This window comes from Coregonus lavaretus, assembly GCF_964263955.1.
Source record: "Coregonus lavaretus genome assembly, chromosome: 21".
In the NCBI taxonomy this organism is placed as follows: Eukaryota; Metazoa; Chordata; class Actinopteri; order Salmoniformes; family Salmonidae; genus Coregonus; species Coregonus lavaretus.
This window is the reverse complement of record NC_140008.1, coordinates 25626841-25649967: the sequence shown is the minus strand read 5'-3', so window position 1 is coordinate 25649967 and position 23127 is coordinate 25626841. Positions and strand designations below refer to the sequence as shown.

General features: G+C 40.5%; 1 protein-coding gene across 1 annotated transcript; it reads left to right on the top strand.

Moving 5' to 3' along the window:
• Positions 1 to 1091: 1091 nt before the first annotated feature.
• Positions 1092 to 17572, top strand: LOC311148789 (uncharacterized protein). Its single transcript, XM_084185751.1, has 6 exons — positions 1092 to 1170; positions 11833 to 11902; positions 12052 to 12237; positions 12645 to 12890; positions 14719 to 14806; positions 14971 to 17572. The coding sequence occupies exons 2-6, from the start codon at positions 11882 to 11884 to the stop codon at positions 15588 to 15590; spliced, it is 1161 nt and encodes a 386-aa protein (XP_084041877.1). The 5' UTR covers positions 1092 to 1170; positions 11833 to 11881; the 3' UTR covers positions 15591 to 17572.
• The last annotated feature ends 5555 nt before the right edge of the window (positions 17573 to 23127 follow it).

Sequence of the window (23127 nt, the reverse complement as noted above, 5' to 3'; positions counted from 1 at the left end):
AGATTTTACTAAGTTACAGTTTATATAAGGAAATCAGTCAATTTAAATAAATAAATTAGGCTCTAATCTATGGATTTCACAACTGGGAAAACAGATACCTTTTAAAAAAAAGGTAGGGGCATGGATCAGAAAACCAGTCAGTATCTGGTGTGACCACCATTTGCCTCATGCAGCGCGACACATCTCCTTCGCATAGAGTTGATCAGGCTGTTGATTGTGGCATGTGGAATGTTGTCCCACTCCTCTTCAATGGCTGTGTAATGATCATGCTGTTTAATCAGCTTCTTGATATGCCACACCTGTCAGGTGGATGGATTATCTTGGCAAAGGATAAATGCTCATTAACAGGGATGTAAACAAATGTGTGCACAACATTTGAGAGAAATAAGCTTTCGTACATATGGAACATTTCTGGGATATTTTATTTCAGCTCAAGAAACACTTTATATGTTGTGTTTATATTTCTGTTCAGTGTATATATCATGTAATAAAAGACCACCTCATTATAAGTCTGTTCTTCTTCGTACATTGGTCTCTAGTTAAATCATTCACGGGCCTTTTCGTTCTGTGACAAATGTAGGGCAGTAGGATTCACTTTCATTTATGCCCAGCACTTCGCAGTAAAATAGGAAAGTATTTTCAAACTCGGTGGTATAATGGTCTTTTCGAGTTTCCGTATGTGAAATAATACACTTTTCCCCAGAGAGGAAGAGGCGAAGCGAGAGGTTTCACTCTCGCCAACGTTTGTCCAAAAATAAGCCCAATGCGTTTCTATGGGTTTATTTTGGACCTAAGCTTGTCTACTTCCTTCCCGCCGTTGGGACAACCAACTCCCATTATTAGGGCGGAGATATGAGCATCTCGTCATTATATACAGATATCTTTTTACCCTTGTTTTCCAGGTCATGTCTAGATGGGATACAGCTTTTGTCAAATTGACGGACATTTTTGCATTTTAGCTAACCCCAACTATTTTCCAAACCTTAATCTAATGATCCTAATCTGCTACTTTAATCTTTATAACCTGCTGCGTAAATTCCCCTAAACTCTGCTACGAAAAGTCAATTTTGACAAAACCTGTATCCCTTCTAGGCATAACCGCTTTTCCCCGACCCTCACCGATAATTCTGAAAAGCATCCATGTAGCTAACGTTAACTAGCTACAGACAGGTAAATATATTTTCTGCATATATATTTTTCTAAACATATGAGCTTTATCATATTGCCATTTGATAAGCTAACTATAAAAGCCAAATGTTTGCCAGCTAGAACTAATTATCTAGAATAGCTAACGTTAGCTACGAAAGCTAGTTAGTGCAATTCCACGTACACTAACATTTTCACGATTGAACTAATATCATCAAAATCAATCAATCAAAGTACGTGTTTGGACTCATTCAGTAGTTTTTAACTGAATGTAGAATCCTGTTGAAAAAAATTGTAAAATACAATTTATATTGCTAAAACATACATTGAAAATTATACTGTTGCTGCTTCCTGTTGTCATGGCTTTTTGATATGGCCGAGTATCAAAACTGTTTTTAAATTTGTGATATTCTGAAGACCAATACATAAAAGTTATTCGCGCACACGTTTTTCAGATTACTTGTATTTTGGTAAATTTTATAAACTGCACACGCACCAATATTTATCAAAATGGTCACTCAAAACTGGAATTGATTAGTTTGTTCTACTGTATAATCAATAGTGCGCCCAAATTAATCACATCGATATTGAAATTAGTGGAACAGGGACAATAACAGCAGCGACAAGTACCGTTTGCGCTCTTCTAACAGACAACCCTCAATGAACTTGGGTATACTATATACACTACATGTGGACCCCTTCAAACGAGTGGATTCGGCTATTTCAGCCACACCCGCTGCTGACAGTTGTATAAAATCTAGCACACCGCCATGCAATCTCCATAGACAAACATTGACAGTAGAATGCCCGTACTGAAGAGCTCCGTGACTTTCAACGTGGCACCGTCATAGGATACCACCTTTTTAACAAGTCAGGTCGTCAAATTTCTGCCTGCTAGAGCTACCCCGGGCCACTGTAAGTGCTGTTATTGTGAAGTTTGGTGGAGATGGAATAATGGCCTGGGGGCTGTTTTTCATGGTTCGGGCTAAGCCCCTTAGTTCCAGTGAAGGGAAATCTTAACGCTACAGCATACAATGACATTCTAGACTGTTCTGTGCTTCCAACTTTGTGGCAACAGTTTGGGGGAGGCCCTTTCCTGTTTCAGTATGACAATTCCCCCATGCACAAAGCGAGGTCCATACTGAAATGGTTTGTCGAGATCGGTGTGGAAGAACTTGACTGGCCTGCACAGAGCCCTGACCACAACCCCATCGAACACCTTTGGGATGAATTAGAATGCCGACTGCGAGCCAGGCCTAAAGCCCAACATCAGTGCCCAACCTCACTAATGCTCTTGTGGCTGAATGGAAGCAAGTCCCTGCAACAATGTTCCAACATCTAGTGTAAAGCCTTCCCAGAAGAATGGAGGCTGTTATAGCAGCAAAAGGGGGACCAACTCCATATTAATGCGCATGATTTTGGAATGAGATGATCGACGAGCAGGTGTCCACATACTTTTGGCCTTGTATATCTTTCTATAGATTGCAGCCAGCCACATTTCCATCCACAGTTTTTATGTGAGTAAATTCATAGCATATAAAAAAATATACAGTGGGGAAAAAAAGTATTTAGTCAGCCACCAATTGTGCAAGTTCTCCCACTTAAAAAGATGAGAGGCCTGTAATTTTCATCATAGGTACATGTCAACTATGACAGACAAAATTAGAAAAAAAAATCCAGAAAATCACATTGTAGGATTTTTAATGAATTTATTTGCAAATTATGGTGGAAAATAAGTATTTGGTCAATAACAAAAGTTTCTCAATACTTTGTTATATACCCTTTGTTGGCAATGACACAGGTCAAACGTTTTCTGTAAGTCTTCACAAGGTTTTCACACACTGTTGCTGGTATTTTGGCCCATTCCTCCATGCAGATCTCCTCTAGAGTAGTGATGTTTTGGGGCTGTCGCTGGGCAACACGGACTTTCAACTCCCTCCAAAGATTTTCTATGGGGTTGAGATCTGGAGACTGGCTAGGCCACTCCAGGACCTTGAAATGCTTCTTACGAAGCCACTCCTTCGTTGCCCGGGCGGTGTGTTTGGGATCATTGTCATGCTGAAAGACCCAGCCACGTTTCATCTTCAATGCCCTTGCTGATGGAAGGAGGTTTTCACTCAAAATCTCACGATACATGGCCCCATTCTTTCCTTTACACGGATCAGTCGTCCTGGTCCCTTTGCAGAAAAACAGCCCCAAAGCATGATGTTTCCACCCCCATGCTTCACAGTAGGTATGGTGTTCTTTGGATGCAACTCAGCATTCTTTGTCCTCCAAACACGACGAGTTGAGTTTTTACCAAAAAGTTATATTTTGGTTTCATCTGACCATATGACATTCTCCCAATCCTCTTCTGGATCATCCAAATGCACTCTAGCAAACTTCAGACGGGCCTGGACATGTACTGGCTGAAGCAGGGGGACACGTCTGGCACTGCAGGATTCGAGTCCCTGGCGGCGTAGTGTGTTACTGATGGTAGGCTTTGTTACTTTGGTCCCAGCTCTCTGCAGGTCATTCACTAGGTCCCCCCGTGTGGTTCTGGGATTTTTGCTCACCGTTCTTGTGATCATTTTGACCCCACGGGGTGAGATCTTGCGTGGAGCCCCAGATCGAGGGAGATTATCAGTGGTCTTGTATGTCTTCCATTTCCTAATAATTGCTCCCACAGTTGATTTCTTCAAACCAAGCTGCTTACCTATTGCAGATTCAGTCTTCCCAGCCTGGTGCAGGTCTACAATTTTGTTTCTGGTGTCCTTTGACAGCTCTTTGGTCTTGGCCATAGTGGAGTTTGGAGTGTGACTGTTTGAGGTTGTGGACAGGTGTCTTTTATACTGATAACAAGTTCAAACAGGTGCCATTAATACAGGTAACGAGTGGAGGACAGAGGAGCCTCTTAAAGAAGAAGTTACAGGTCTGTGAGAGCCAGAAATCTTGCTTGTTTGTAGGTGACCAAATACTTATTTTCCACCATAATTTGCAAATAAATTCATAAAAAATCCTACAATGTGATTTTCTGGATTTCTTTTTCTCAATTTGTCTGTCATAGTTGACGTGTACCTATGATGAAAATTACAGGCCTCTCTCATCTTTTTAAGTGGGAGAACTTGTACAATTGGTGGCTGACTAAACACTTTTTTCCCCCACTGTATATTCACAACAGCACAATTTTATACATTTTACCAACGTATGTGTTGGTAAAATTAATTACACGAGGAATGGTGGTGGAAACGCCTTTATGCACAAATATTGAGATAACCATCATATCGAAGTAAACTTGGAGTCACGCGATATGGTGTCTGGTCCTCCTACTATGACTAGTGAAACCATACAGTTTATTATGTTACAGATTAAATAAGTTATGAACTTCACAGGGTGGTGAAAGTGCATGATGATCTTGATGCTCCTTTCCAATAAATATAGAGGTTCTTATTCTGGTGACATGATGATTGATGCTTGACTGCCGTTTGACAATTACAAATGTTCTCGTGCTTAGAAAACAGGTTTTGATTTTTTTTCAAATGTATAAAAAAACAAAAACAGATACCTTATTTACATAAGTATTCAGACTCTTTGCTATGCGACTCAAAATTGACTCAAATCCTGTTTCCATTGGTCATCCTTGACATGTTTCTACAACTTGATTGGAGTCCACCTGTGGTAAATTCAATTGATTGGACATGATTTGGAAAGACACACTCCTGTCCTATATAAGGTCCCACAGTTGCCGGTGCATGTCAGAGCAATAACCAAGCCTTGAGGTTGAAGGAATTGTCCGAAGAGCTCTGAGACAGCATTGTGTCGAGGCACAGATCTGGGGAAGGTTACCAAAAAACTTCTGCAGCATTGAAGGTCCCCAAGAACACAGTGGCCTCCATCATTCTTAAATAGAATACATTTGGAACCACCAAGACTCTTCCTAGAGCTGGCCGCCCGGCCAAACTGAGCAATCGGGGGAGAAGGGCCTTGGTCAGGTATTTTCCTTCCTCATGATGCCATCTATTTTGTGAAGTGCACCAGTCCCACCTGCAGCAAAGCACCCCCACAGCATGATGCTGCCACCCCTGTGCTTCACGGTTGGGATGGTGTTCTTCGGCTTGCAAGGCTACCCCTTTTTCCTTCAAACATAACGATGGTCATTATGGCCAAACAGTTCTATTTTTGTTTCATCAGACCAGAGGACATTTCTCCAAAAAGTACGATCTTTGTCCCCATGTGCAGTTGCAAACCGTAGTCTGGCTTTTTTAATGGCGGTTTTGGAGCAGTGGCTTCTTCCTTGCTGAGCGGCCTTTCAGGTTATGTCGATTATAGGACTTGTTTTACTGTGGATATAGATACTTTTTTACCTGTTTCCTCCAGCATCTTCACAAGGTCCTTTGCTGCTGTTCTGGGATTGATTTGCACTTTTCGCACCAAAGTACGTTCATCTCTAGGAGACAGAGTGCGTCTCCTTCCTGAGCGGTATGACAGCTGCGTGGTCCCATGGTGTTTATACTTGTGTACTATTGTTTGTACAGATGAACGTGGTACCTTCAGGCGTTTGGAAATTGCTCCCAAGGATGAACCAGACTTGTGGAGGTCTACAATTGTTTTTCTGAGGTTTTGGCTTATTTCTTTTGATTTTCCCATGATGTCAAGCAAAGAGGCACTGAGTTTGAAGGTAGGCCTTGAAATACGTCCACAGGTACACCTCCAATTGACTCAAGTGATGTCAATTAGCCTGTCAGAAGCTTCAAAAGCCATGACATAATTTTCTGGAATTTCCCAAGCTGTTTAAAGGCACAGTCAACTTAGTGTATGTAACTTCTGACCCACTGGAATTTTGATACAGTGAATTATAAGTGAAATAATCTGTCTGTAAACAATTGTTGGAAACATTACATGTCATGCACAAAGTAAATATCCTAACCGACTTGCCAAAACTATAGTTTGCTAACAATACATTTGTGGAGTGGTTGAAAAACTAGTTTGAATGACTCCAACAAGTGTATGTAAACTTCTGACTTTAACTGTATATATACACACACACACACACACTCCGGACATAATATTTCTTCATTCCATTATTTTACTTTTATATTAGTGTGTATTGTTAAATATTACTTCACTGTTGGAGCTAGGAACACAACCATTTTGCTACACCCGCAATAACATCTCCTAAACATGGGTTTGCGACCAATAAAATATGATTAGATTTTTTTAAACCATGTACTCTAGACTAAAGCTTCCATAGTGACTGTGCAGCAGCCTGAACCTTTGACATCCCTACTAATAGTACCAAAGATGGTGCTAGTACAGTATAACAAAGATACTAGATACATGTTTGAAAACTCTGTCGGCATAAAGACCCATGAGCATATTCATAAGAGCATATCAAGATGACATTATCTTGATGAAAACATAAATTACCTCTGTGTACCTATAGGCCCTTTTCACGTGACGTCAGACAACTTCCGTTCTGCCGCGATGCAGGTTATGTTTACATCCGGTGTCGCTTAGGAACGCTTAGCTAGTAGCACATCATTATGGAGTTCACCCAGTCCCTTTCACATCTGCCACCAATACGACTTAACGACGTAGAACGACTTGCTGACAAGTGGTCCCTTACTTCAAGATCGAAGCTTGATAAAGGCTACAAGTTCTTCGTTGAAATACTTGTTGTAATACTAACCAGGAGAAGGACGGCAGGCATAGTCGTGATCGTTTGTCACTGCAGGCAAAGCACCCTCTGTGCTGTCAGGCATCTCATGATCAGAATCATCCAGGACAGCAACACCAAGACGCTTTCTTGCTCGCTGGTAAACTGACTCCCGAGCTTGTGAGCCGCCTCCTATATGTGTGAAATTAACCATATGCTTGTCATGATACATTTTGGTAATCACTTTTCAGTCCCTAAAATGACAAAATGTAGCAGCTATATTGCATCAGGATTAAATTATTAAACATTTTGTACAAGTAATATATTATTGGATTACAGTAGTATTACGTTTAACGCTGTCTACCTATCCTTACCCCAATCATTCCAGTGGAATCTAGACGGCACTGATCCCTGTTTAATACGGATCCGTCCACTGGCCGATGTGTATCTATCCTCAGGGGGAAAGTGCTGACTGCAAACAAAGGTGCTCCCACGAAGAATCTTAAAACTTGGTCCCTCATCTCTCCTGATCGCCCTCACCCAACGGGCACGTATTTCTCCATCAACAGGGAAATCGTGAAAACTCAGATACGGGAATTTCTGTTTGTTGTTTGAACAAAATGGTACACTGCAATAGCATCTTCTCGAAGATTGTGCCATGCTTCGGTGTTGGATGGGATACTGTTGCGATACAGACACCGGGAGAAAAGAAACAGCTAAATTAACATTCAGCTTTGACCAGGAATCAATATTTATCTAGCTATCATGCACAACAGTATTTGAATAGGTGAGTTACTATACATTCATGAATAAACTAACTGCCTAACAAAGGGTTAGATAGCTAGCTAAGTAAACTTGTTACATTACAGCCAGGCAGCAATGTAACGCTACCTTTTAACGTTATCGGTATCTGGTACTAAGTTGTTGTTAGCTAACGTTAGCCCACTTTTAAGTAACTAAGGCAGTGAACAATTATGAATTAACAATAACGTTAGCAAGTTACAAACCATTGCATATACGTAAACATTATTACTCTTAACTTTACTAATTTAACTTAAACGTACCTTTTGGAATTTCTTCAAGTAGCTAGCTTGCTAGTTAGTGGTCAACAGTTGTATTTTCGTTGAGAAGTCTCAGGTTACGGGCGAACGGAAGTGAAGTTAACCTGCTACGCGGAAAGGCGGAAGTTAGATGACGTCATCGTGAAAAGGGCCTATTCTGGTATGTGCATTTAGCAACGCGGGTGTATTTACATACACTTAGCATTGCTTTCAATTGTATTGGGTTGCACAAAAACAGTCTGTGGGAAGCAAGAAGTTAAATACAATTCCATTTCAACTTACTGTGCTGGTGGGCAGGATGTTTGGTCATTATGACCAGTGATTTCAGACAAAATATCTAAAGGATTGTATTATTAAACATAATTTTCAGTCAAAATAAAAGTAAATCATTTTTGGTCCACATATGGTGCACGTGGATTACTTTTATTTTGACATGAGATAAGCCGAGAGGAAGTGGGTCTACAACAGACCCACGTTTGGAAAGTCTAATTATACAATCCTTTAGATATTTTGTCTCAATTCCCCCCTTGTCATAATGACCAACAGTCCTGTCCACCGACACAGTAAGTTTAAATGTAATTGTATTTAACTCCTGACTTTCCACAGATTGTTTTTGTGCAACCCAATACAATGAAAGCAACGCTAGTGTACAGTATGTAAATACACCTGCGTTGCTAAAAGCACCTACTATTCAGGCTACATCATCATGAATAGAAAGACATTCAAATCCATAATTTGCATTTCTGTGTAGGACAGATCAGGGACCCATGATATCATTATTTTACTGGGTGTTAATCCACTTCACTTAGGGTGTTTTCACACTTGGTCCCTTTTAGACAATTTTTGTTAACTCAGTGCGGTTAGCTTAATTTTTTGTGCAGTGTGAACACTCCAAAGGAACACATACACCTCAAAAGAGCCCCCGAAGCGAACTGAACTGAGACGATCTCGAGAGGTGGTCTGAGTTCGGTTCACTTGAATTCTGCGGTTCGGTTTCCTTTTTTAGGACAATGTGAACGCAAAGCTCCCCAGGTTCCCTTGTCATTATTCCCGCACCACACACTAGACTACTGTAACACCGTTTCCCCTACCATAAACCTTCACATTGATGCCACAAAAGAGAGAAAATGATGATGTGCAGGTTTGCGGATAAATATGTGTGCTGTTTTTGGATATTGATTAGCGATTGTCAAGGACGCACAGAAAATCCAAAATGTCTGGAGTTTTTCGTTCAGATTATTTGTTTGCAATATGTGATCGATAGGTTAATAGAGCTTCATAAGCTGTTTATTAATTGTGGGCTTTGAATAGAGTGAGAAGACAATATATTTGGTGAGAATCACAACATAGGGTACAAAGTCTATTCTAGCTCTTAAAGGGGCAGTAGCCTAACTTGGTTGTAGAATTTTCAATTACAGCATAATTTTTTATTGCAATTTATTCTGTTTCCAATCAAATTTACATGTTAATAGTATCTTCTGATTACAATTATTATGTCTCATATTTTAACTAAATGCAATCTATTAGTCCCCTGTAGCTCAGTTGGAGGGTCATGGCGCTTGCAACGCCAGGGTTGTGGGTTCGTTTCCCACGGGGGGCCAGTATGAAAATGTATGCACTCACTAACTGTAAGTCACTCTGGATAAGAGTGTCTGCTAAATGACTAAAATGTAAATGTTAATTAGCTTCCAAAATGTAAGTAGGTATATCTAGCTGTCCGATAACACATTCTGATGGGATGGCTTGTCCTACACTTTGTAAAAACCCAGAGTGTATTGAGTGAATGTTAGAAAAAAATCTTGGTTCCTTTCTAAACATAGCAATGTGAATGCAAAGAGGACTTGAACCACAAAATAGGTGAAGTGAAATTGCAAAAGAGTTGAGTCCTCATTCAAATTCAAGGGCAGTGTGAATACAATGAATACAGTTATTTTGCTCTTTTATTTTTACCCCAGAGTTCACTTTAAAGAGGACTGTATGTGAAAACACCCTTAATGTAGTTTGATAACCAATGTTGGTTATTTTTTTGCTGCAGACTTTTTTGAATTGTAAATCGGAGCAGATATTTATGTTTTTGGAAAACTTGGTCACATAAGAAAAACAGAGATTCATACTGTCATTATGTTACAAATTCTGCATCTGCACAGTTCTTTAACAAACCATACAACTCGATGAACAATAATTACTTTTAACAAGGTCCATTGAAGATTTTACAAAAACACATTTACTTAAACTTTGCAATTAATATGTTTTGTTTGACATACATTACCAGTCAAAAGTTTGGACACACCTACTCATTGAAGGGTTTTTCTTTATTTTTACTATTTTCTACATTGTAGAATAATAGTGAAGACATCAAAACTATGAAATAACACATCATGTAGTAACCAAATAAGTGTTGAACAAATCAAAATATATTTTAGATTCTTCAAATAGCCACCCTTTGCCTTGATGAAAGCTTTGCACACTCTTGGCATTCTCTCAACCAGCTTCACCTGGAATGCTTTTCCAACAGTCTTGAAGGAGTTCCCACATATGCTGAGCACTTGTTGGCTGCTTTTCCTTCACTCTGCGGTCCGACTCATCCTAAACCATCTCAACTGGGTTGAGGTCGGGGGATTGTGGAGGCCAGGTCATCTGATCCAGCACTCCATCACTCTCCTTCTTGGTCAAATAGCCCTTACACAGCCTGGAGGTGTGTTGGGTCATTGTCCTGTTGAAAAACAAATGATAGTCCCACTAAGCCCAAACCAGATGGGATGGCGAATCGCTGCAGAATGCTGTGGTAGCCATGCTAGTTAAGTGTGCCTTGAATTCTAAATAAATCACAGACAGTGTCATCAGCAAAGCACACCCACACCATAACACCTCCTCCTCCATGCTTTACGATGGGAACTACACATGCGGAGATCATCCGTTCACCAACACCGCGTCTCACAAAGACACAACGGTTGGAACCAAAAATCTCCAATTTGGACTCCAGACCAAAGGACACATTTCCACCAGTCTAATGTCCATTGCTCGTGTTTCTTGGCCCAAGCAAGTCTCTTCTTCTTATTGGTGTCCTTTAGTAGTGGTTTCTTTGCAGCTATTCGACCATGAAGGCCTGATTCACACAGTCTCCTCTGAACAGTTTATGTTGAGATGTGTCTGTTACTTGAACTCTGTGAAGCATTTATTTGGGCTGCAATTTCTGAGGCTGGTAACTCTAATGAACTTATCCTCTGCAGCAGAGGTAACTCTGGGTCTTCCATTCCTGTGGCGGTCCTTATGAGAGCCATTTTCATCATAGCGGTTGATGGTTTTTGCGACTGCACTTGAATAAACTTTCAAAGTTCTTGACATTTTCTGTATTGACTGACCTTCGTGTCTTAAAGTAATGATGGACTGTTGTTTCTCTTTGCTTATGTGAGCTGTTCTTGCCATAATATGGACTTTGATCTTTTACCAAATAGGGCTATCTTCTGTATACCCCCCCTACCTTGTCACAACACAACTGATTGGCTCAAACGCATTAAGAAGGAAAGAAATTCCACAAATTACGTTTTTAAGAAGGCATACCTGTTAATTGAAATGCATTCCAGGTGACTACCTAATGAAGCTGGTTGAGCGAATGCCAAGAGTGTGTAAAGATGTCATCAAGGCAAAGGGTGGCTATTTGAAGAATCTCAAAAATAAAATATATTCTGATTTGTTTAACACTTTTTTGGTTACTACATGATTCCATGTGTTATTTCATAGTGTTGATGTCTTCACTATTATTCTACAATGTAAAAATAAAGAAAAACCCTTGAATGAGTAGGTGTGTCCAAATTTTGACTGGTAGTGTACATTTCAAAGTGAAAAATCTGAGTCAGCAAAATTCCATTACCATGGAATTGCCCTTTAGCTAACATCAACATTGGTGCCATTGTTGTCTTTTGTTTTGGCTTTGTTGTTGAGCCTTTTGATCTAACTCAACAATTGGGTGGTTTGTTTTGTTATTGACAGGTCACGAGTATGATCATCATCTGCTGAAAATTGGATCCAATGGATCAATATGGGAGATGTGAAAGAATTGGTCAGTCAGAAGAGCTTTTTGAAAGTTGAGCCAAATGTTATGCATTCTTCAAAATGAGCAACAATTTAATTACACAATATCTAAAACAATCAGCTACAAGTGTTATTGATCAAATGGTTTATTCTAACACCAACCATGGTCTGTTCTAGGATCACTCATTGCATTGGACTGAGGTTAAAGAGGAGGCTGAAGAATGTCAGATTTCAGCTATGCCATTAGGAGTTGAAACGTCCCAGGTTTTAAAAAAAGAAGACACTGATGGACAAGATCCCTCCTTTGACACAGTTTCAGACATCCATGGAGTCACAGAGCAAGAGCGTGGACATAAAGGCAAGGTAAGTAGCTCCTCAACACTGTGCAAGCCCAGTTACAAAGCCCAGAGTTATACCTTATAAAAGTCCCGCCTGCTTCCTGGTGCAAGTCCCATACTGTTTTTGAATGGGCGTCAAGCTTTTATCACCAAATTCATGAATAGGGCGTCATTTAAGTTATATGTAAAATTATATTCATATTCGTAAATTAATTTACCTTTACCCAATGCCTTTTATGAAGGTTTTCGATTAAGGAAAAAAGAACGCAATCGAAAACCTTCATGAAAGGCATCAGGTAGAAGTAAAATAATCCAGGAGTACGAATATAATTTTACATACATGTATGTCTTTAATGACCGCGTTTTCATGAATTTTATGATATAAGCTTGATACTGAATGATATTAAATGAATGATGTTTTCTCTGTGTAAGGTGCTGCCTTCACCAGTCCCAGTCAAAGAGGAGGAAACATGCTCCCTTCTGCCAGTAAATGAAGAGGAAGTTGCCTTAATTACAGTGAAGGAAGAAGAGAATGAAGACTGGTTGAAGTCAGAAGATGAGGATGTTGTGAAGGTGTCAGTGCCTTGGGAACCATTGGAAACATCGCCATCATCATCATCATCATGCTCAGATACAGATGATACAGAGGACAGTGAGATGGAAAGTGATAATGTGCGGGTGAGTTTAAGCATTTAATAACAGTGAAATAGCCACTTTGAGATGTTTTGTATGGTCAAACTAAAAGTTTCTTCGTTCCTCTAATTGTTTTGACCATTCTTCACCTTACCTATTATAAGCTGTATGCACCAAACCACAAAACTAACCACGAGACTATGTGACTGCATTTGGAGTGCGCTACTGACATACAAGAAGTAGGCTGTAGGTGTGGCGAAAATGTCTAAACTTAAACCAGATCTGAACTCGAGAACCAATTTCTCTCGTTGAAAACAGCATATGTGACATCGAGATTAGTCAGAAACATTTATTCCATTGCCAAAATTGACTAAAAAGTGCCAGTAGGTACGTTTTGGTCATGAAGTCAGTATCTTCCAAAACTGAGTTTTGTGAGATTTGAGTACAAGAGTTCGTCATGACTTACTTGAGGGTTGGGTTTTGATATCGACAATGCCCACTAACACGGGATAAAGAGCTGCGGTGATTGCGCTCTATCCAATCGTACAGCAGAACACACAGACTCTAGCTATTTTTCCATTAACTTGTCCTGTCGACATTTAGAAAGTTTGCATAGAAAATAGATGCAACATTTGCCTGTTACTGTGCGTTTCCATTTAACTGTCATGTGTCGATTAAAAACAGCTGGACATAATGAAATCACATCTAAAAAATAAATAACGTTTTGCAAAAGCCTGGTGTCGAATACAAATAATGTTTCCATTATCCATTTAGGAAAATTGTGCATTAATACATTGGCAACAGCCTGTATACCCTCCCACCTATCTGTTTCATGTCTCAGGTAGCCCGCAAAAGCCAGCATGGACAGAATGCAAGAATTTACTCATATTTGCCATATTCTAGTAATGTGCCAATGCATCGCCACGGTCCGTGCCATGGTGAGGCTTGCACTCCTGTAGATCTGAAATAATTGGATGGTGAAACATGCATCAAGCAAACCAGAAAACTAAGTCGAAGCAATTTAGGCATTCTTGAAAGTCAAGACAATTATTTGTATAGTTGAAAAATACATTTAGAAAGCAGTAGGCATTTAGATTTAAATGTGGAGTGGAGCTTTATAGTTACGTCACGTGATGACTTCACGTGTACCTTCAAAATTATTCGGCAATCATCATGTATTCGAATAACACTGTTTCCATCCTCATTTGTCGCGATAAAGAAAGTTTGACAAAAGAAAAATTCACCCCTGTCGAACGGATAAATGTTCTCGACCTTTAGAACTTTTATCCTATAGCTGTTGCTTTCATTACAGATGTCGCAAATATTTTTTTTGCGACATTGCTTTTGTCAAATAAACTGGTTCAATAGAAACCTGCCTAGTGAGACAGACCTGTCCAGCAGCGCAGCAGATCGGTTCGGACTTTGTTTTCATAAGGCAACACGTAGCGCATTTTTTTACGTGAGAAATACTGCACCAAACACCTTAGCTAGATGTAAAATTGGGCCACTAAAACCTCCTCTGTAAAAATGTATTCCAGATTTCTTGAGTTATCTTAGATCCATTCTGACTATTTTGAGGAAGTGGTACTGGCTTTGTTCCTATGGTATATCATGCGGGACAAACATCAGTAATTGTGCCACATTGAACCTTCAAGACTGAAATCTAGTTTTTCTTAATGAGCAACAGAAAAACGTGGAATCAGTGCGTTCAGTCGCACGTTAAGCCTATAGCTTCATAATAAAGTTAAGATTTCACAAACACAAAGCATAGCTTTCTTGAGCAGCTACTAGCTTGAGCGCTGGGCCTAGTTTGTAATTGTTGAATGTAAGACTTTCTGACTCAACTGAATTCACCCTAATCTCTGCTTCAAAGGACTGTGAAAACCATGAGCATGACGTTTCAGTAGGATTGAAGATTGAAGATTGCAGCAGGACATCATTGGATCCAGGGACGGCACCAGGTACAGATGAGAAAGCAAATAATGTTGATATCAGTGAGTAACATAGGTGGGGTGGATTGCAGTTATTGTGTAGAGATATGATCGTATTACATTAGCTCATTAGCTACAGCTCTTTAATGAAATAGAACTGCAATTCATTTGATGTTTTTCTCTCTTTCCTTTAGGTGACTCTAAAGGGGTGTCCTCCTTCTATCCATGCCCCCAATGTGCGCTCGGCTTCACCATAGAACGCTTTTTCCACGGGCACCTCAAGAGGGACCACCCCAAAGACTACATTGCAATGTTGAAGTCTGGGGAAATCATAGCAAAAAAAGAAAACAGTGTACAGCTGACCCCAGCCACCTGCCCACAATGTGGCAAAAGCTTCTACAATAAATATGTTATGCAAACGCATCAGAGGACTCACACAGGGGAGAAACCCTATCACTGTGTAGACTGTGGGAAGAGCTACGTCTGCGCTGAATCACTTAAAACACACAGAAGGACTCACACTGGGGAGAGACCATATAAATGCTTTGAGTGTGGGAAAGGATTTGGAGAACGATCCCAACGGATTAGACATGAAATGATCCACACAGGAAGACCATATAAATGCTCTCAGTGTGACAAATGTTTTTGCTTTTCCAGAGACTTTAAGAGACATCAGTTGACACATAAGAAGACCCACACTGGACATAGACCCTATAATGTCCACAGGTGCAAGAAGTCCTCTGGCCAGCTGGAAGCTCTCAAAGCACACCAGAAAACACACAAAGGAGAAAAGCCTTATCAGTGCTCTGTGTGACAAATGTTTTGGCTTTTCCAGAGACCATACCGTACATCAGTTGACACATACAGGGGAGAAATCGTTCAGTTGCCTCCAATGTGAGAAATATTTGGTAAGAGGAAATGGGAATTGACGTACCATCAAAGGACACGCAGCAGAGTGAGCTGTAATGTGGATTTTCAAGGTGAATAAAAGAAGAGCAGTCGCAGATAAAGTCAATCTAAATAAATCTGGTTTTATACAAATTGCAACAGGAAGAAGTTGCCCGTTAAGACAGAGAAAATGTCTAACGGGCCTTCTCTGAGGAGGCACTTATATATTAATCACATTAACCTAATGTCCTGTAAACACCAGAGAGGCTTGAAGGAAGTCACAATATCAGCTGCTACAGAATCACATAGTGTCACAGATACATTATCAGTGTGCCCTCGACTCAGTCTGGCGTCAAACTTGAACCATAACGTTCAACACTGGCAGACATTTGATATTGTCAGTTAAACAGGTCAAAGGTATGAACATCAGTACTTAGTTCCAACAGATAATTGTAGACTAATAAGGGAAACGTCTTCCCACACATACAATCATGCTTATTACATACCAATCAATATAAACAGTAAATAAACTACTGGAAAATAATTTATCAATTAATTTCCCCTTTACAGTCCCCCCTTTGGTCAAGCAGACATAACCGTACATGTTGCGCCCTATGACCACAGATGCCTTCATGCATATAGATTACTACAAATTTCACAGTGTGTAGACCCCCACAATCAACCTGCCATTTAAACAACAAAAACATTGTTGCCAATCCAAAATCAATTATAGGCAGGCTTCTACCAATAGTTTACCATTCAGACTCACAACAGCACAAATAAAATGTATGACTATTAGAGATGACCTTGATGATGTCCCTATATCAATGTCCAGGAGATTGTATTTCCCCAACCAGATAAGCTTTCACCACAATCACCTGTTGTACATTCTGCCTCGTCAGATTCTCCCACACACCAGCAGCATGATTGAAGTTTAGATAAGATCTCCCCATGCCTGCTCCAAAATGCTTAGTCTCAGGACACATGCAGCACCCCTGCGAGACAGGCAGTCGATAGCTCAGATGCTGTACCCAGGTTACTTCGCTCAGGCTAGTAGTTGAGGGACAGGGCAGTTGTGGATGCCATTCTTGAGCTGGTTATGGGGTGGGGTCTCGCACTGATCTGGTCAAATTCATCTGATGCATATAGGTACCATCTGGGGACTGTATGGCTGTCACCTCGAGAAAATGATCAGAGGAATTAGACCATTACAAATACATATTACCACAAGTCCATTCTGGACACAACAATCTTTAACAAGAAACACATGATAAGTCATCAATATGTGTCTCCCGTTCTTGATTAAACAGGCATAGCTTTACATTAGTTAGTTACTGTCAGATCCCCCACACTACCCCCAGAATCCGGCATTAAATGTATACCACATATCATCTGACCACACCGCCCCAATGGTTATCAGTTGACTCTGTAGTGACCCCCTACAAATATCCGGGACCCTCCTAGTGATTAGGTCCAATATTACTGATGCCAATTCGTTTATAACGAACTGTCCTGTACGGTAACACCTCTCCTCATGCCTCATCTATAAAGCACTTCTAACACTGTGACTCAAGTTGTGCGACTGACTAGGTATCCCCTTTCCATTTCATTCAGCATAACCTATGGGGTATTTCTCCACAGGCCCTACTGAATTCCCAAGGACATCACCATAACTCTGTTTACATTATGCTCTGAGGGGTGGAGGTGTACCAACCCTAATCAAATCATGTCTGCTGTATCTTATCTCTATGTTTGATATGATTGATTTCCTTTTTTTCCCTGGTTTCATACCAGGTTAAACCCCCTTTTCATTAGATATGTAGATATGGTCTTGTGTGGCTCAGTTTGTAGAGCATGGCGCTTGCAAAGCCAGGGTTGTGGGTTCGATTCACACAGGGGACCGGTACGAAAAAAATATGAAAATGTATGCACTCACTACTGTAAGCCACTCTGGATAAGCACATCTGCTAGATGACTAAAATGTGAATGTAAATGTATCTCCTTCAGGATAAACACCATATATTACATTTTAAGTACACAGCGCTGAGCTGTCATCTGTATATTTTTATTTTACTTTTATTTTACCTGGCAGGTCAATTAAGAACAAATTCTTATTTATAATGACAGCCTTTTTACCAAACAAAAAGTAATATTAGTTATAATTTCTATTTAATTTGTCCACCTAAAAGTAAAACATTCCGTACCCCAGGATTATCCAATAAGTGTCTCAAATTACACATACTCCTATTTTTATATACTCTATAACCGGAGCCCCAAGTGTGGCTCCCAACAGGTAAAAAAAGAAAAACACTTTTGTTCACAGGGAGGACACAGCCGACTTAACTTTATCATTATTGGAAGGCATAGTTTGTATTTTAGTCTTACTCTAAAGTTTTACTGTAGATATTTATTACCAATCTCTGTTGGATATTCTTTATTTACTATATTATAAATGTCTGTTATTTTGAGATGAATATGTAATGGGCCCAAATTATAAAATACATCAGCAATGTACCAATGTTCACCAAATTAAAAACGTAGTAACTGTCACTTGAACTAGTCCTTACAGCTTTTCAAAATTAATCACTGTCATCCAATTTGTCAGCCAACTCAAGTGCTTCACATAAACATTTTTATTGCCCTGTCAGAGAAATTTCACATATAAACACGGCTGCCTTCTCAGCCTAATCTTATATTTCGACTAAAAGCTCCAGCCATTCGCCCAGCTGGCCCTTCACATACCACCATCCTTTCTCCATTTTGGCACGTGTTTTAGTAGCTTTGTTCGACAATTCCAAAAGAAGCAGACATCTAATAGAGGAGAGTGAAAGGCAATTCACAAATATAGAACCATAGTTCCAAAAATAGACCAGTGGCGACCCTTCATTCAGTGCAGGCACACCTGTTAATTGAAATTCCAGGTGACTACCTCAAATTCCAGGTGACTACCTCATGAAGCTGGTTGAGAGAATGCCAAGAGTGTGCAAAGCTGTCATCAAGGCAAAGGGTGGCAATTTGAAGAATCTCAAATATAAAATATATTTTGATTTGTTTAACACTTTTTTGGTTACAACATGATTCCATGTGTGTTATTTCATAGTTTTGATGTCTTCACTATTATTCTACAATGTAAAAAAAAAAAGCAAAAATAAAGAAAAACCCTTGAATAAGTAGGTGTCCAAACTTATGACTGGTAGTGTATATATATATATTTATGTGCCTGTTTTGCATGTTATTTTGGCATTAATACGTGTCACATAACAGTTTGCAAACAATGTCAAAAAACAACATTGAGTTAATAAAGCCACATACAGACATGGTCTCTTTTTTTGCTTTCTTGAGTAAGGCAGCTCCAAAATGCAGGTGTTTCAGCCTAGCTCGGTGCTTTCTGTGGTGGTGGGGCAGCCAGCGGAAAATACAGAGTGTAGGGGTTGGTAATGTTCTCTAAATCTATATCTATAGGGAGAGGTCGAAAATTCAAGCCCCTTGGGTGCTGCCATAGATTTACATAAGAAGTGCCCATCCAAGAAGGCTCAAGGTCATTGGCTACAGATAAAATTGTCAAATCACGTTATATCTACCGTAGCTTTGATTGGACTGATCATGTAGACATTATACTTTCAAAATCTTAGCTAGCAAGCTAGACAAGCAGTCATCATCATGAATCAAGTCGATAATCTACTGGAAAATCATTTTCAATCCTTGTCATATGAAGAGAAATTATAGATACAACGTATCGGTGCTCATCGGCCATTGGACATAAACATTACACAACACGAGCTCCGACTGGGAAAATACGTTTTGAACGGTCATCCAACTCGGAATTCCAAGTCGGGAACTCAGCCCTCTTTCTAGAGCTCCGACCTGAAGATCACTGACGTCATGATTCGACGTTGTTTCCCAGTTGTCTTGAAAGCACCATAAATCCAGAGAATGACAAAGTTTGATGACAAAATTTGCCCACAAGAAGGACAGCCGCGCCACCTTCCTGTTCAAGTGAGCACAGCACAACATGGTGAGTCCAAAAATTTATCGTATGCTGCTGCATAATTATGTAATATGCTAGGGAGATATGTATACCGTAGCTAAGAAGTATGTTGTTTAGTAAGCTGTTAGTAGCCCATGTGCCTCACCCTAATAATTAGGTCCCTTTCCCCCTCACTGTTCTGACTTTGTGGTGCACATGTAGCCTATAGCCTGTTTTAGAGAAATATAATAATTGAATATTGTAAGAGCTTTCATTGTCTGCTTAAATGCCCCCTTTATTTATCCTACGGTTCTGACTTGGTGTACAGGGAGAATACTGTAAGAACAGCCCGTGTTCTGAATTCTGTCGCTGAAAAGTGCTGAACAAATAGTTATATTGACTACGTCCGTCTTAGCTCGCTCATTAATGTCTTAATCGAAATTACGGATTGCGGCTTATCCGCTCATCGTTCCCTTATGCCATAGTTTGTACATCTCAATTGGCAGTAGAAACCACATTTGTTTAAGCAAGTCAGCCATATCAGCTATGTTTTTTAAAAAGGCAGTAAATGAGGCTGAATGAACTGTTTCTCTGCCAGACAAAGCTCCGCTGATAGCCAGATGTAGCAGTGGTAAGGATTCACTCCATGGTGCTGAAAAGAAAGCTCTGCTGTTGGGGCAGCTTTATGTAGGCTCTAACAGTTTGTGGGAACCGTTTGTCACCATTATAGTGCAATTCATGTATTGTTTAGTGGCTTTGCTGGCATGCATTTAAAAAGAAAGTTGAGTTTGCCCCACCAAGAGTTACATGCTAAAATCGCCACTAAAATAGATCAACAAAAACATGATGAGGGCAACATGAACCACGAACACACAGCACAGGCTCTACTCACCAGGGGTTATTCCTGACTTGTTCAGAATCAATCTGACCAAGGTGTTATCACCCTGCTATAGTAAAACTATTTTTTTAGTATAGCAGTATCAGAAATGAGACCGGGGGTTGCTAAACCCTGGTCCCGGAGAGCGAAACTCACAGAATGAACAATTGTGACCATCAGTCTTGAGATTAGAGAGAGAACCCAGCAGATTGCACCTCCAAGAGATGTAAATGGCTGGTTGAAGTGAAGTAATCACAATTCTACCTTGATCGGGCCGGTGCTCCCCCCCTCGTCTGGTTTCACAGAACCAAATCGAGTGGTCGCGCCGCCCAGGGCTTCTAAACTTTTGTCACTAAAATGAACCAACAACGTGACACTGAACACAGGCTCTTTATGCCTGACTTGTTCAAACTAATCTGAACAAGATTTATCCACCATGCTACACAAAATACACACAGTAAAACTGTATTTTTCTGGTATAGCAGTATCACAAATGAGACCAGCCGGGGGTTGCTAATCACTGGACCCGGAGAGCTCTAACAATTGTGTGGTCAGTAAACCAATTGGTTACTTTTCCACTAGGCCAACAACGCCAAGGCGGATGCCACTCGAGTTTTAAAGATGTAGTTTTGCGCCTCCAGCGCACAAACCACACACAGCTGATTCGTCCCTCTCTCGAGGAACAAGGTTTTCCCTGCTGACCTTGTACCTACAGAACTTCTGACTTTGTTCAGACTCTATCTGCCACGGTACAGAAAGGCCAGTGGTGTCTGATACTGGTATACATTTTTTACCAAGTCGAGTACAACAAGACCAATATTATTACTTGATGATACAACAAGGCTCTTTCTACCGAAATCTACATACTTTTGTATATATAGTGTATGTGGACACCCCTTCAAATTAGTGGATTTGGCTATTTCAGCCACACCCGTTGCTGGCAGGTGTATAAAATCGAGCACACAGCCATACAATCTCCATAGACAAACATTGGCAGCAGAATGGCCTTACTGAAGAGCTCAGTGACTTTCAACGTGGCACCGTCATAGGATGCCACCTTTTCAACAAGTCAGTTCTTCAAATTTCTGCCCTGCTAGAGCTGCCCCGGTCAACTGTAAGTGCTGTTATTGTGAAGTGAAAACGGCTAGGAGCAACAGCGACTCATCCGCGAAGTGGTACGCCACACAAGCTCACAGAACAGGACCGCCGAGTGCTGAAGCGCACAACGTGTAAAAAATAATCTGTCCTCGGTTGCAACACTCACTACCGAGTTCCAAACTGCCTCTGGAAGCAACGTCAGCACAAGAACTGTTCGTTGGGAGCTTCATGACACAGGTTTCCATGGCCGAGCAGCCGCACACAAGCCTAAGATCACCATGCGCAATGCCAAGCGTCGGCTGGAGTAGTGTAAAGCTCGCCCCATTGGACTCTGGAGCAGTGGAAACGCGTTCTCTGGAGTGATGAATCACACATCATCATCTGGCAGTCCGACGGACTAATCTGGGTTTGGCAGATGCCAGGAGAACGCTACCTGCCCGAATGCATAGTGCCAACTGTAAAGTTTGGTGGAGGAGGAATAATGGTCTGGGGCTGTTTTTCATGGTTCGGGCTAGGCCCTTTAGTTCCAGTGAAGGGGAATCTTAACGCTACAGCATACAATGACATTCTAGACTATTCTGTGCTTTGTGGCAACAGTTTGGGGAAGGCCCTTTCCTGTTTCAGCATGACAATGCCCCCATGCACAAAGCGAGATCCATACAGAAATGGTTTGCCGAGATCGGTGTAAAAGAACTTGACTGGCCTGCACAGAGCCCTGACCTCAACCCCATGGAACACCTTTGGGATTAATTGGAACGCCGACTACGAGCCAGGCCTAATCGCCCAACATCAATGCCCGGCCTCACTAATGCTCTTGTGGCTGAATGGAAGCAAGTCCCCGCAGCAATGTTCCAACATCTAGTGGAAAGCCTTCCCAGAAGAATGGAGGCTGTTATAGCAGCAAAGGGGGGACCATCTCCATATTAATGCCCATGATTTTGGAATGAGATGTTTGACGAGCATGTGTCCACATACTTTTGGTCATGTAGTGTACAGTGCCTTCAGAAAGTATTCACACCCCTTGACTTTTTCCACATTTTGTTGTGTTACAGCCTGAATTTAAAATTGATTACATTTAGATTTTTTTGTCACTGGCCTACACACAATACCCCTTAATGTCAAATTGGAATTGTTTTTAGACATTTTTACAAATTAAATACAAATTAAAAGCTGAAATGTCTTTAGTCAATAAGTATTCAACCCCTTTGTTATAGCAAGCCTAAATCAGTTCAGGAGTAAAAATGTGCTTAACAAGTCGAATAATAAGTTGCATGGGATTCACTCTGTGTGCAATAATAGTGCTTAACATGATTTTTGAATGATTACCTCATCTCTACCCCACAAATACAATTATCTGTAAGGTCTCTCATTCGAGCAGTGCATTTCAAACACAGATTCAACCATGAAGTTATCCAATGCCTTGCAAAGAAGGGCACGTATTGGTAGATGGGTCAAAATTAAAAAAGCCAACATTGAATATCCCTTTGAGCATGGTGAAGTTATTAATTACACTTTGGATGA

Coding starts and splice junctions, on each gene's coding strand:
- LOC311148789 (XM_084185751.1), top strand. CDS start 11,882: ATGGGAGATGTGAAAGAATTG. Junction 11,903..12,051: donor TGGGAGATGTGAAAGAATTG/GTCAGTCAGAAG, acceptor GGTCTGTTCTAG/GATCACTCATTGCATTGGAC. Junction 12,891..14,718: donor TGGAAAGTGATAATGTGCGG/GTGAGTTTAAGC, acceptor TCTGCTTCAAAG/GACTGTGAAAACCATGAGCA.